This window comes from Podarcis tiliguerta (genome assembly GCF_965153285.1).
Source record: "Podarcis tiliguerta genome assembly, chromosome: 2".
Taxonomy (NCBI): domain Eukaryota; kingdom Metazoa; phylum Chordata; class Lepidosauria; order Squamata; family Lacertidae; genus Podarcis; species Podarcis tiliguerta.
Window position 1 is genome coordinate 33398866 of NC_139535.1, and position 15849 is coordinate 33414714.

The 15849-nt window shown below is 41.5% G+C and overlaps 1 protein-coding gene across 8 annotated transcripts in view; it reads left to right on the forward strand.

Annotated features, from left to right (window-relative positions):
• ITPR1 (inositol 1,4,5-trisphosphate receptor type 1) overlaps positions 1 to 15849 on the forward strand; it is a 209085-nt gene that overhangs the window by 161288 nt on the left and 31948 nt on the right. For all 8 annotated transcript variants that reach the window (XM_083424530.1, XM_083424535.1, XM_083424528.1 and 5 more), the window contains 10 exons: positions 428 to 628; positions 1709 to 1819; positions 3469 to 3564; positions 4782 to 4904; positions 5396 to 5500; positions 6698 to 6890; positions 8687 to 8809; positions 11137 to 11312; positions 11668 to 11832; positions 13634 to 13829. In XM_083424530.1, coding sequence (XP_083280656.1) covers positions 428 to 628; positions 1709 to 1819; positions 3469 to 3564; positions 4782 to 4904; positions 5396 to 5500; positions 6698 to 6890; positions 8687 to 8809; positions 11137 to 11312; positions 11668 to 11832; positions 13634 to 13829 — 1489 coding nt within the window. The remainder of the gene's footprint in view (positions 1 to 427; positions 629 to 1708; positions 1820 to 3468; positions 3565 to 4781; positions 4905 to 5395; positions 5501 to 6697; positions 6891 to 8686; positions 8810 to 11136; positions 11313 to 11667; positions 11833 to 13633; positions 13830 to 15849) is intronic.

Consider the following 15849-nt stretch of genomic DNA (forward strand, 5'->3'; position numbering starts at 1 on the left):
ATGCTGACTTAGGAACAAAGATACTTAGCAAGCATGAGGGAAAAATAAAAGAATTAAGCTCAAAGAGGGAATTTCTAACTAGCTGTAATCTGCAGGAACTTTGAGTGGGTGGAATGAAAACTTGTTGCTCTTTATAGATCAAAGACAACTAACTAAAAGGAAAGTTTTGAGGAGAGTGAAATGAGTGTAATTGACCTATAGGCACTTGCAAAACATTACAAAAGTCAAAAGCCCTAAATATTTATCTATGGGTGTGTTGAGAGGCTTAGATCACACTGAGATCATGTTCATTATTGCTTTTAGAAAGTGATGTGTGAGTGGGAATCTGTTGCAAAAAAATAGCACATTTTGATTTCTTTTGACCAGCATCAATGTTCAAAAATGAAACTGAACTTTCCCCTCTCCATTATTTCATATTCATCTATAGAATTTCCTGCGTTGTCAAAACAACAAGACAAATTACAACTTAGTGTGTGAGACTCTGCAGTTTCTGGACTGTATCTGTGGAAGCACAACTGGAGGACTTGGACTTCTTGGGCTGTACATTAATGAGAAAAATGTAGCATTGATCAACCAGACACTGGAAAGTTTGACTGAGTACTGCCAGGGACCATGCCATGAAAACCAGGTAATCCAGTTATTGCAGTAGAAAACGTGACGTAGTCGCAAAATTGGGAATCTCATGTACAATTTGGAACCCTAAGAACTTATCACAGAACTGTTGGAAGGGACCTCAAAGGGGCATCCATTCCCATACCACCAATCGTTCCAAAGTGTGCTGCTTAACTACAACACCCCAAAGAAATCAGAAATGAGAAGTCTAGAACAGAGCATCCTCATCAGTGAGAACCCCCAACTCTTTCTTAGTGCAGGCGAATAGCTGGTCTCAGCATGAGACTCTGAAAATGCCTAAGTGCAAATAAAGAATAGTTGGATTTGTAGTAAGGTAACAAAAGGGACGCGGGTGGGGCTGTGGTCTAAACCACAGAGCCTAGGCCTTGCCGATCAGAAGGTTGGTGGTTCGAATCCCCACGACGGGGTGAGCTCCTGTTGTTCAGTACCAGCTCCTGCCCACCTAGCAGTTCAAAAGCCCGTCAAGTGCAAGTAGATAAATAGGCACAGTTCCGGCGGGAAGGTATACAGCGTTTCCGTGCGCTGCTCTGGTTCATCAGAAGTGGCTTAGTCATGCTGGCCACATGACCCAGAAGCTGTCTGCGGACAAACGCCCGGCTCTCTTGGCCTATAGAGCGAGATGAGCGCTGCAATCCCAGAGTCGTTCACGAATGGACTTAAATGTCAGGGGTACTTTACCTTTACCTTTAACTTTACCTTTAACAAAAGGGAAGCCCAGTAGTTTAGCTTACTATGGGCTGAAATGAAAGTAGCATTAAGTAGAATGCTCTGTGAGCATTTTGATTTCTCTTTGCGCAATGGGACACTTTCCCCTCCTCCTGCCCCTGTTCCCCTCTCCCCGGCTCAGTCTATTCTGGGGTTTTCTCCAACTTTCTTGAGGAGGCTTTGGGACAACATGGGATAGCAATTCCTTTGCATTAGTGTAATAATTTAGTTGAATTCTTCCCTATGGAACTCTTCATGGGAGTGGTGGGCAGAGAGAGACTTAACAGGCCTTTGGGAAGAAAGGTTATGTTTTCTGGTTAGCCACTTAAAAAAGGTTTCTTCTTTTTACGTTTCTTTCTCCCCTGTGCAGAACTGCATCGCGACTCATGAGTCCAATGGTATAGATATAATTACAGCATTAATTCTCAATGATATCAACCCTCTGGGAAAGAAACGGATGGATCTAGTATTAGAACTGAAGGCAAGTGGATACTCAACTCTGAAGATGGACGGTAGTATCACAAGGAAGAAGCAAAAGCTTCTATCCAGATCTTGATAATTCTAGCAGGCTCCTTGAGTGCCCTGGGCAGTTTGCTATCACATGGGATTTTTTTCTTTAAAAAAATCATTTTAAAATAAAGACTTCATAATATTTTATTTCAAGCTGTTTGCCTGTTCTTAATTTAATATATGGAATGTATTTCATACATTCAAAACCTGAGTTTCAAAGAGAACTAAGTACAATTACTTAGCTATGATACTGTAACTTGCAAAATTATTTCAGCCTGTTAAGGGGCTTAGGACATGTGATCAGAGCTGTATACATAACCAGTCCTGTGAAAGAAACCATCAGGTGGTCTTATGCACAGCTGTCCTACAATTTAAGGCAGAATATAGATGTTGAGGGAACAGGACAAAGGAGCCAGTCATCTATTGATCAATAGCTACTTTGGGCAAGCCATCCAGTGCCGATCCTGATCCATTGGTTAGGCTCAACTTTGAGTTGCAATTAAATCAGTGGAGCCTCTACTCTGCGTTAGTGCACAATTGCTGGACGTAGTTGCTGACCTTGCTTCCAGCATCAACTTCTGCGTTGTGAATTTAACATAATTTTTATATACAGAACTTAACATAGGGGGGATTTCCAGTGCTAATTGCAGTTGGGAGAAGCAAGACGATAGGAAAGGGAAAAGTCCCATTGAGTCCCCTCACACTATATTGGAGATGGGTCAACTACCATCTGTGTCTAGTACACAGTGTTGCAATGTGCTGTGCATACCCAATATTACAGGAGGTGTAGAGTGATCCTGTAGTGAAATACTGTGGTTTGATGTATTCTCTCCCCGCCCCCAAAAGAAATCCAGCTTCAGTCTGATTTGAAACCATATCAGGAAACCAAGCAGGCAACTTACACCATGGAAAACACCTGTGCCCACTGAAGCAGACAGGCAGTGGGTGGCATGGATATATACCAAAGCATACTGATGTGTACAGCAAAGTTCAATTGTGACTTGAAATGCAGTAGGGAGAAAGCTACCCGACTGTGTCCTAAGGTGGTAATGTATACACAGTCTCACCTGATTTCAACCAATTTGCGGTTCTTTATATTTTTCCCCTTTCAAGCTGAGCTGCTATCCGTATTCTGTCAGCTCACAGGTTAACAGATAGGTTGTTTTTGTTTTGTTTTGTTTTTAAAAATCTTTTAATGTATAAATATCTATACTTCCGCATATTTAGGGAGTGCCCCAAATGCAAAAAAAAAAACACAACAACACAAAAAACCCCATCACCTAATTGTTTATAGTGGTCCTGTTCTGCTTCCAAACTGATAGACACTTGACTTCACAGTTTAAAAGGAGGAAAGATGCAGCTATCTTTTGTGTGTTGCCTGAAACCTACTTTCATTGTATTTATGTATCTAAATGACATCATTGCTTCTTAGTAGAAATCGTGTTAGATTTCAACTTTATGATACCTTGCGGTCTTTCACATTTGCTCATCTTCGTTGCTTTGACAGGTTTATGTAGCTGGAAATAGTCACATATATCTGTGGGTTGTCTTTTTTACTTCTTTCAGTTTTTTATAACACATTCAACTATTCATCAGATATCTTTCTTTGACTTTTACCAGAACAATGCCTCTAAGTTACTCTTGGCAATAATGGAAAGTAGGCACGACAGTGAGAACGCAGAAAGGATCCTGTATAATATGAGACCCAAAGAATTGGTACGTTTCCAAAGATATGCCTCCAGATTTTCAGGGGTTGTGGTGGCAAAGGCGAATTTGGCAGTATGCAGTAATCTTGCTGCTGGTTGGGTGGCTAAGTTCATACTAAGTTCAGGATCTAAGTAAAGTAATTACTTCCACTCACTGAACTCTTGAAGTGGACTGGGGGAGTTCACACGGGTCAGTTGAGGATGGGGAAATTAATTTTTCCAAGTGAGATTAAAAAGTAAAAGGGTGCATCCAGAAAGCACTGTTTGTGCAGCATCAGAGCCTATAAGGATTTGAGAAGCATTGTTGTACAGTTCTCTTCTGACAAATTCCTGTGAAATTATCTCCTGCGCAACTTGGGGCTAAGAGCTCAGTAGCTCTTGGCAGCCTGGAAAGCTATGGTGGTCCACTCTGCCTGCTTCTTTGAAGATCAGATAGCAGAGGGAGGGAAAACATCTGAGGTTCCATGACGGTCCTCTCTGCACCCTCAAATTTATTTTGATGTAACTGCTAATCAGCTGCATAGTAGTATGGCTGCTTAATTTGCAAGTGACTCATTGAGATATCACAAATGGGTAGTTGGCAACGCTGTAAAAAAGAAATGAAAACCTTGCAAGCGTGAAGTGCACTGATCCATCACCACCCATATGAAAACATCCTGTGTTGATGAGGGGTGACAGTGTTTGGATTCAAATAATCTATCACAACTAGATATCAATTTGACGAGTTGAGACAAAAGCCATTTAACAGTTTCTAAGCGTTTTGTTCCATCCAGCATTAATAAACAGCAAAACGTCAAGCCTGGGATTCCAAAGTGCAGGGCTGAAAGTCTATAAACTCGCCACATTGTGCCTTGGTTATGGCAGTAGTCCGAGACGGGTGTGTGATGCAATGTATTTATTATCCAGCAACAAAGGGGTGAGCTGGGGATAAAGTTTCAGTCTTTATTTTGGCTCCTATTCCACTGAGTCAAGTGATTTGTAATGTAGACTCAATTTGACAGCAAATACCAGCTGCTTTAAAGACAAAACAAAACGGAAAAACCAACCTTTTTATAACTTGAAACGGAGACCTCTACTTCAGGAGGGAGGGAGGGAGCAATAAATGTGAAATTCCTTTAGAGGAGTCGTCCACTGGCAGTATGTTTTGGCTTTGGCCTTGGTATTTCTGTCTCTCACACCACCACCAACACCACAGTTTTGAGTGTTGTATTTATCTTTTCTCCCCAGGTTGAAGTGATTAAGAAGGCTTACCTGCAAGGTGAAGTTGAGTTTGAGGATGGAGAGAATGGTGAAGATCTTGCTGCATCTCCTAGAAATGTGGGGCATAATATTTACATATTAGCCCATCAGGTACAATTGCATTTATGCAAGGAGAATTTTGTGGCACATTCTACGAGTAGCAGGGCCCTATACCCAAATATAGGCATGGCCATGTGCAACCTATCATTTGGGCTCAAGTGCACAGATTCAGGAAATCTGATCTCTGTTGGGACAGCCCAGATGTTCTGATTCTGCACGCCGATCATGTTTTCGTACACAAATGACCAGGAGAGTCATGAGGTCAGCATAGATTCATTCCACTGGCAGAAATGTTGCATGAAGTTTCACAGACTGGTGCCTCCCATTGGTGCTGTTTGTCCTAAATTTCTGGTTTACCACTGAAATGCTACATCTGTAACTTAGGGAGCACAGGTTCAAAACAGCTTTAGGCCACTTCAGGGAAAAAAAATATTTTCAGTTACCCTGACCAGCCAGCACCTGGAAGAATACAAAGAAAATGCAAGTACATTTTCATTGAGATGCAGGCCGCTATCACCAAATGTACTATTCATTTATTTTAGCTCGCTCGTCATAACAAAGAGTTGCAGAACATGTTGAAGCCTGGAGGTCAAATTGATGGAGATGAAGCTTTGGAATTCTATGCTAAGCACACAGCTCAGATTGAGGTAAAGGCTACAGTAAATTCTGGGTAATCGTTGCTGTGCCAGTTCAAGGAAAGATAAACCAAGAAATTGTTTTAAAATTAGGCAGGAACACCAGCAGAAGTGTCCTGTGCAAACAATACAATGCAGATTTACTACATCAAAATCAACTTGCACCTATGGAATACTATAGCAAATACAACGCTATCCAATATGTTCTAAACTGGCTTATACTCCATCTTCTTTTGAATTTAATTGAGTTTGCCAATTCTTTTCTAAATCAAACATTTTTTAAATTTAAAAAATGGTGCTTGTGGCGAGCTTTAGACAAGACGGATTAGCCACATGTGGCACATTCTACGAGGCTACATGGCTCTGTGTAATTGTAGTAGAGATATACGCACAAAATTTCATACTGTGACATATCCCCCACTTAAGCAGGGGAAAGACTGTTTGGCTTTATTTGTTCTGGGTAAACACTGCTCACTGAGGGCTGAGTGTTGAAGACATTTGGTATATTTGCAAATACTGAATACCAGAACCAACCTGTATCCCAGCAGAACTGTTGCCCTATCTCAGATCCCAATGAGCAGTCCTTCTTTGTGATTGTACTCGCCAGGACAGAAATCTGTCACCTTCCCCCACCCCCGCCCCCACTGTCATTGCAGTCATTTTGTCCTGGTATCCATGTGAGTTTAGGCACCTCGTTTTTTAAAAAAGCACTGCTAATGAGAGACATGGCACAGGATTTCATCTTCTTGTATCTGTTCTTCTGTTTTTAGAAATTCCAAATGAAAACCTGTTTTTTTTATCCCATCTCTTATGGATGTTTTCATTCTTCTAAGCTCTGATGAGAGTATCATTCAAAAACAAAGAGAGAAAGGTCCTTAGCTTTCAGGACACCAAATAACCGTTAACTCGTTTTTTTAATGGAAACATAATTTAACCACCCTTGCCTAACAAAAGGAATAGTTGGCCATCAACCATAATGATATATTTATACGCCCAGCTTTTTGGACTTGAAATGTTACTGAAACAAAAGGGAGAGACCTACAGTAAAGGGTGTTACACTAATGGAAATCATGAAGTATTTTTGTGAGGAGAGTAGCAGGTCTACTGCATAAGTGAGGTTCTGATAAAGGAAGAGTTTGCATCGTTTTAAACATGCTTGTTTTAAAGGGGCAGCCATACGAAGTAATACTTAAATCCTCTCTTCTATAGATTGTTAGATCAGATCGCACCATGGAGCAAATAGTTTTCCCTGTGCCCAGTATATGTGAGTTCCTCACGAAGGAATCTAAACTACGGGTGTACTATACTACCGAGAGGGATGAGCAAGGCAGTAAGATAAATGACTTTTTCCTGAGATCAGAAGACCTCTTCAATGAAATGAACTGGCAAAAGAAACTCAGAGGTAAACTGGATTGCTGCCAAAGGCGATTTTTCAAGATACTAATTCTTGATCTGAGAGACTGCAAAGTTCTTCTCTGTGTCAGAGAAGCAATTTCAGCCTCTGGGCAATTTTATCCTCACACAAAATTATTCTCCATGTAATTTTGCTTTCAGTATCTTAAATATTTTCAGAAAGACTTGGTTTAATCATTAGCTGTGCATATTGTTGTGTGTTTCCAGCATTACATTTCCTGATTACTATTGTGAAAACAAATGCTTTGAAGCAGCCAGAATATTATGCAGATGGATATCATTGGGAAGGGAATGGCCAGCCATTAATCTTAGGGGCAATTTGCCCTAGGATCCTTGTCAGATATGTTACATAAGGACTAAACTAGACATGACACAGGAGATCTGTGTTCACAATCTCCTGTGGGGTTTTGCTTTGTTTTTTACTTCAAGCAGCTGCATTGGGATGCTAATTTGGGGAAGTAGCTCTCTGAGAAAATGTGCTACACCCTTTTCTGCACTATTTCCTGGATGCAGACCTCTTAATGTACAAAGCTACTATCAGCTCAGGGTGGAGTTTGGGGAGAGAATATAGTACAGATTGCCTGCAGGGCTAATAGCAACTCCAGCTGTCTCACAGTGCTGCTCCTCTGACCAAATTAGCATTAAAATTACATATGTATATAATCACAGGAGACGCTTATCACCGTTCTCCTGCATCATGCCTATGCTCTTGCCCATGTTCAAACTACAAAAGCTCACATCTGTGACTATTGTTTTTGCGGCTACATCATTTCAGCTGATATAGTGGCGAAAGGAGAAGAACTTGCAAATAAGAACCAAACATTACATTCAGCAATACTGGCCTTAGGTAGGCAGGAAGTCGAAACCTCTGAGACAGCTGCATCTGCTTGGCACAATGGTCCACTTACCGGTATATCTTGGTTGCTTTCTCAGTTTGAGGTTATGACATTTTCTAAAGCTCACATTCCACTGCATCATTTTGAAGTTTGGCAATGTAATAATCGGGGACCAAACTTGATGTGACATTAAATCTATAAGATATACTTGATGTTTGTTTACTAAATAGCTGGAGTGGGGAAGGGTGATCTAGATCAGGACTATAGCATGGAAGCCGAGGGATATTATTTACCTGCCACAGTTCGGATTGCACCACTCTTCCTACACAGCCACAGAATAGCATCTGTGGCTGGGTGATCCCAAGCAGGACCATAACAGGACTAAAGGGTCAAATCTTCTCTTGTCCTCCATCCTGAACGTTGTGGTCCCAATCTGGTCCCACAGCTACCATTTAGTAAACAGAAACCAGTCACGCATTAAATGCATAATGCAATTATCTGGTTTAGCTCTGAAGCAACCACTTCCACTGCAGAGAATAAAGACTGGAAATGAAAATGAGGGTGTGTCGGTCTCAAAAGTTCACACAGTGCAGAGTGCCATGGCATGCAGTCAGCACATTCTGACCTTTTTGTGTTTTTTAATGCACAATCAACTTTTGCTCTCCTGGTGCTTGTAAACCACGTGTTTATATAAAAAGTTGGTTTCTGTTCAGTATGGCCTTTGATCTGAAAAAAGGTTCTCTAGGAAGCAAATGCCCTGAACTTATGGACTCTGCAAACAACAATTAAAGCACAAACTTTAAATCAAATAATAAAGATTACTACAGTTCACAGTGTGTGATTCTAGGAAAAGTTGGCAATACAATGATCTCTGTTGATTTATTCATTGTTATGGGCAACCTTGTACTTTGAATCCCTTGTAAACATTTTTAACTTTTGTATTTTGCAGCTCAGCATATACTGTACTGGTGCTCGCGCAACATGTCCTTCTGGAGCAGTATTTCCTTTAACCTTGCAGTCCTTATGAATCTTTTGGTAGCATTTTTCTACCCTTTTAAAGGAGTCAAAGGAGGTACTAGTATTTCAAAGTTATAAAAAGTAGTTTTTTACAAAAACCAAAGCACAATGCAGGTGGGGGGCGGCGGCTAACTTAAGCATCTTCGTACTGGTGAATTTTTATCAGTTGTATTATTAAAGCACACTCTACATCTCAAGGGATGTAGGGGTGGTGCTGTGGTCTAAACCACTGTGGTTCGAATCCCCACAATGGGGTGAGCTCCCATTGGTCGATCCCAACTCCTGCCAACCTAGCAGTTCAAAAGCACGTCAAAGTGCAAGTAGATAAATAGGTACCGCTCTGGTGGGAAGGTAAACGGCATTTCCGTGCGCTACTCTGGTTTCACCAGAAGCGGCTTAGTCATGCTGGCCACATGACCCAGAAAAACTGTCTGCAGACAAGCACCAGTTCCCTCGGCCAGTAAAGTGAGATGAGCGCCGCAACCCCAGAGTCGTTCGCGGCTGGACTTAACTGTCAGGGGTCCTTTACATCTCAAGCAGTGTGTCAGATTAGGATCTGGGAGAAGTGTTGGCTCTCAAAATGCACAGTTCTAAAGGTGTTTTATCTCAAAATGCAAATTTTAATATTCATTTTGATGTTTTTGAGCAAAGAGCATGCATGCTAGTCCAGATGGTACACTTCAAGTTAGACTGGAAGCTGCAAATTTCCCTACTTAAAAATGGTTTCAGCAGTTCCTTGCCTCAGGGAACCCTGAGGGTGGTAGCTGTATAAAACAGATCCCACATTCAGAATTTTCAGCAGTCTCACAAAACTAGAGTTCCCAGGAGTTTTTGGAGGACGTCATGACCATTAAACTAGTATGGAACCAATCTATATCTGCAGTGTATATCTGCCTCAAGAGAGCAGAATATCACAGAAAGTTATGTTCTGAGTGCACTCCATAAACACTTCAGCCAGTGGCTATGGAATGGATGTTAGGTTCATTAATATAGCCTGTGATGTTAGAGCTGCATCCTACCAGCTTTGCTCCACTGCAGCTACTTTGTAAACCTAAAATAAGGGTGCTTCACAATGCATGTTGCAGTTAAGTCACATTTCTATGTGGCTTATTGGGAAAGAGAAGTAATAACATGCTTTTGCATCAATGTTGTCGTGATTTCAACTGGAGTTGAGCTCCAAGTTCAGTTGGAGTTTTATTAATATGACAGCTTTCACATTTTAATGCAGGTTTCTATCCATTATTTTGTATTAATTTATTAATTAGTACATTTATATGAGGCAACTGAGCACAAGGTTCCCATTACTGAGACTTGAAAAGATAATGAGGGTGCAGAAATGGTAGAAAGAAACCAAAACCAGGTCTTTAACCACACAGACAGACACACACACACACACACACACACACACACACACACAATGTTCACCACCGTTTGACTTGTGGGCCTTTGACAAGTAAGCTAGTTCTCACATGTGGAAGTGGGACTTCACCAATTTTGGCCATGGAAGGAGAAAGTGTTGAGTGCTCACAAACTGGCAACGAGGGACCCTTGCAATGAGAACTTTGGTGTTGCAATAATTGCTTCATATTATTATTTTAAGCCCTTTCCCTTTAAGGTGTAATGTTTGTGAAACTATACAAAAGCCTGTTTACAAGGCAGGGAGAGAAGTAGGGTGAGTGCGTGTCCCACTTTCAGTATAACTCCAATTCCCTTAAAATGATGGCAAGCAACTGTGTATCTCTAATGTCAGGTGATTTCTATTGGATCCCATAGGACACATTCCTAGCTAGGTTTTCAAGGTATTTATTTAAAATGAAAAGAGTATTTTGACTGATGTTGGCTACCACATTGGAGTTCATGTCAGATGCTTTCTGAAACAGGAACAGGAGCAACAAAAGTGAGCTGTTTGCGCCAGGGCCATTTCAGACTGATCAGTGGCTAACCACAACAGACCTTTAAGTACTCAACCACTTATCGGTCCAAAAATATAAGCTCTAGACAAAAAGGTTAATAAGCAATACTAAATGTGTATATCAGAATATGGCACTTCCAAGGGTAGTTTTGAAAATTTTGTGTCAGGTGAGGAGGGATGCTGCCAAACCAGGGCAGTTAAATTCCCTCCTCCCTAGAAGGTTTGTCTGGGGGCTGTGGGGAAGGCTGGTGCATGTTTACTATAATCTACTGCTTAGTTATTTTTAAAAAATGCCTTGCTCTGTTGCCTATGCCAGTCTGTAAGTTATAGATGCTGTTTGTTTGCATATTTCAAACTGATATTGTTTGAGATATTGTTCTTAGCAGCCCAGGGGGCTTTGTGGAGCAAGGCAGGATAAATTTTAAACTGAATAAACAATGAACTGTCTTTGGGTGTCTTCCTCTCCTCAGGTACGTTGGAGCCCCACTTGTCAGGCTTACTTTGGACAGCCATGCTGATATCATTTGCCATAGTTGTTGCCTTACCTAAACCCCACGGCATTAGAGCCTTAATAGCTTCCACAATACTGCGGCTAATATTTTCTGTAGGCTTGCAGCCAACATTATTTCTTCTGGGGGCTTTCAATGTAAGTATCAGAAGTCTCTCTGAAATGTTCTTGCCCTGCACCATGAAATATTCTCTACATGCTTGTATGTTAAAAATTCATTGTTCTGCCATAAATCATGAACAACAACCCTCCCCCCCGGGTTTCAACCAATTGTGACTAACCTACAGCCCTCCAGATGTTGCTCCCGATCATCCCTAACCACTCACTGTGGATGATGGGAACTGTGGTTCCGTAAGGTCTGGAGAGTCACTGGTTAGCTACCCCAGTTTAAAAGAAGAATGCTGGAACTGGTGTGTTGTGTTAATAGGTTTTCTAAAATATGCTCAAGAATGGATGTTCTCCAGGCATTCATCTTCTGTCCTGTTCTCCACAGGTTTGTAACAAAATAATATTTCTGATGAGTTTTGTTGGTAACTGTGGAACATTCACTCGAGGATATAAAGCCATGATCTTGGATGTGGAGTTCCTTTATCATCTACTATATCTTCTTATTTGCGCAATGGGGCTTTTCGTTCATGAATTTTTCTACAGCTTGCTGGTAAGCGTTTAATCCCAACAATTTATATTTTTGACTGTACTTGATGACTGTAGATATTAGTGACCCTGAATGATGCTAAATGGGTTTAAGCTGACTTTCAGATGATTCCCAGCACCAGCCATGGCAGAAAGCAGCTCGGAAATTCAACTGCCCCTCCATTTTCCAAACAAATACTCAAAGGGACAAGAGAAGGTTTTAGGTTAGACATACAATATTTTCAAGAAATCATTGACAGTTACCAAAGCAGCAAAGATATTCAGCATGTGATCTGGTCATGTACTTCACAGCAGTTAACAAGTGTTTACATAAGCAAAGGCAGTTCAATGTGAAATAAATCTTTTACATGTGACTACAAAGCAGCTTGCTTTTATGTCCTTGATCTGCATGCACGGAACCTCATTTTTATTCTAAGCCAGAGTAGAATTTATGGGCGAATTGCTGCTCAATTCATAAAGCAGCCTAAAGTTATGAGTTGGCCAATATATATTGCAAACTTCAAATGACATCACTACAGAACACTGAGAACACCTATTAAGAATGTAAAAAGAGTCTACTGAATCAAGACAGTCACCCATCTAGTTTTCTTCTCACATCCTGTTCATCTCTACTACAGATGTGCCAAGGGCCTGAACCCTCCCCCAACATTTTTGCCACCCCAATTGTGGGGTGCAAATATGGCAGGCATTTTCGGCAATTTTCAGGAGGGGATGACAAAGGGATCAAAATAGAATGCTTGCAGTAGCTCTTCTGGTGACAGGAAGAAGACATTTTACCACCACCTGATCCTGTGAATTACGCCGTTTCATCATTACAAGTAGCATTGCTGGGTTTAAAGAACACAGACACCTTTTCTTAAAATTAAAAAAAAAAAAACCACCCCAATTCCCTTTGTAATGATGTCATGTGATAACAAACCATCATTCCCAGGTGGGTGGGGAAGAGTAGGCAGCTAGTTACGTAGGGATATTGCCACTGCCACAAAACCTGGGGAGGGGGAGAGTGAGCATGATTGAAACAGGCCTCTTTCACCTCAAATCTCTCCTCACTTGAAAGTGGGGGATATTGTTGGGAAACTTTTGAAGTGACCCTTAATTATGATCCATCCACCTCTGGGTTCTGTTACCTGAGCAAATTGAGATTGGGGGACATGCTGTTTACAAGGTAACATATAGTTCTGTCAATGGACTTCAGGGTGACTAACTTCCTTTGACTCAGGCTCACTATCTTCTGGTGTTACTGCAGTCAAAGATGCAGCAAATTTTCCATCAGGCTGCATTGTGGCTTTTCACTGATACATTAACTACTCATATGGGAATTTCCATGTCCAATTTCAGTCTTTGATTATATTGCAGCCCAATGGTATGCATACGGAGCAAACAGGCAGTGGAGAAAAACCCGAAGGATGCAGTGATGCGATCACTATGACACTATTTGTGACTTGGCATATTTTGTAATTCATGAGCTAGAAACCAGCTAAGTTCAGCAAGGTTCTGGAACAAGAAAGCCAGCTATGTTTATAACTTTTGAGGGGATTTTGAAAGAAAAGCTCTGGCCCTCAATACACCCCTTTACTATGGCTTTCCATGTTCTTGGTTTAATAATGTTGCTGTTTTCGTTTGTTTTTTTAATTTTGTTAGAGTTGTTTTTAGAAAGTGATTCTAAACTGTGGCCTCCAAAAATTAATTACCATGAAAAGCATATATGTCAAAATATTGCGCTGTTCATGTTGGTTACTAGGTATCGTGGTGCAACTGTAGTTAAAAGTGAACTTATTAAACATTCTGAACTGCCCTTTTTCCAGCTTTTTGACTTGGTGTACAGAGAAGAAACTTTGTTGAATGTCATTAAAAGTGTCACTCGCAATGGACGCTCCATCATCCTGACTGCTGTTCTTGCTCTTATCTTGGTTTACCTGTTCTCGATAGTGGGCTACCTGTTCTTCAAGGATGACTTTATTTTGGAAGTAGATAAGCTCCCTAATGAGACGTTGTCGCCAGGTTCGTACCAGAATCATCTTAAACCTCCCTCCCCCCTGCCCCCCAAAGTTTTCTATCCGTGCAAATGCACCAAGGGGGTTTATCCTGTGAATATTATGCTCCCTCCGCAGATGACTGCCTGCTAAAATCAGATTTCCTTAGAGAACATTCTGCCAAAAATTTAGGTCTCGATGCTTTGAAAGCATAGATAATGAGGCTGAAAATAAAACATGACTGCATCAATATCTCCTTTAGAGAATAATGTGGATGTTTTTTGCCCTGTAGCACACATTAGTAGGGATTATCTAGTACTTTGTGATCAAAACTATGTGCGTGTGTTTCAAAATAGCCCATGGTGACCCAGCAGAGGACCAAATATAATCATGTTATGTGTTCTAGACATACTTGTGATTTTTAAAAGATCATATAATCGTCTTACATAATTTCCTTTTTCTGCTTCCAAGTTGTACATTTTTGGCAAAAAGAAAAAAAAGAAAACTTTTTTGGGGATGCCTAGGATAGCTAGGGACGCGGGTGTCGCTGTGGGTAAAACCTCAGCGCCTAGGGCTTGCCGATCGCATGGTCGGCGGTTCGAATCCCCGCGGCGGGGTGAGCTCCCGTCATTCAGTCCCAGCTCCTGCCCACCTAGCAGTTCGAAAGCACTCCTACGTGCAAGTAGATAAATAGGTACCGCTTTATAGCAGGAAGGTAAATGGCGTTTCCGTGTGCTGCGCTGGTGCCTTTACCTTTACTAGGATAGCTTTACGCAGCCCATTGCTCTTGGCTGCAGCTCATGCTATCCCTAACCATTGGCCCATACTGTCAGGGGCTAAAAGGTATCAGCAGTACTTTTTTTTCAGGGGGGGTGTTCAAGGGTACACAGTACCAGCACCTCTTTTTCTAGAAAAAAGCACTGGGCATCAAACTCCAGGGATATCTGGAGTGCACCAGATTGGGGAATTCTGGTCCAGGAAAATTTAAATGCAAAGAGTAAGGAGATGCAAACTGGGGAGAATGGCAGAGAAGAGCTAGGCATGCAAGTGGAACCCTATTTCTGATCGATGGTAATTCAACTTAACCCTATTTAGGTGTCTCATATGCCTCTAGAAACTCCCCACATGCCTGGACACCTGCAGTTGCTTTTCCAGGCACGGGTGGAGCAGAGAAGCATGCATACAATTCGCCTCTGTTGCATCTCTAACTTTCTGTAGCCAAAATAAAGCAGATTATCAGCAGAGTCACAGGAAAAGTCCAGAGTGACTCACTGTGCAGCTTAAAGGTTAACTTGGTCTGGAGCAAAAGAAAATGGGATGGGAATGTTAACTTTTGCTCTGGCAAAAGTGTAATAAGTACCATATTTTTCTGTGTATAAGACTAGATTTCCCCCCCTTAAAAATGTCAAAATTAGGGGCGTCTTATACATGGATACATCTCCCCCTATTTTCTTAAATCTTAGTTCCCAAAATAAGGGGAGTCTTAGACATGGGGGCGTCTTATAGACAGAAAAATTCGGTATATGCCTGCATGCTGGCCAATGGAGTATGAAGGCAGTTAAGTGCTGGTTGGGTTGGGAGGGAGTTTAAAGAAGGGAGCAAATTGAACCAAGCTGACTTTTGCTGGGACCTGTTGTGTGGTGCGATTGTGGGAAGGGTATTTTGGCTAGAAATCGAAGCAAATAGATCAGATGAGGAAGGGTGGTGGTAGCTAATAACTCCTACAGCTGCATTCTGTTTAACAACTGTGGGGCTCAGGCGGCACTCAGGGTCAGAGCCATAGCTAGGTGATCTTGTGCCCCTGTCAGAACCGTCCAGATTGCGCCCCCTAGCCACAGACAAATTAGCTCTCCTCCAAGCCTCTCCTCCAAGCCGCCCCCCCCCATACAATTCCTAACACATTTCACCTTGTAATGAATTCTGATTGAAGGAGGACACCAAGATGGGAGAGGATGACCTAAATGATGGTATACAGTGGTACCTCTGATTACGTACTTAATTCGTTCTTAACCTGAAACTAATTCTTAACCTGAAGCACCACTTTAGCT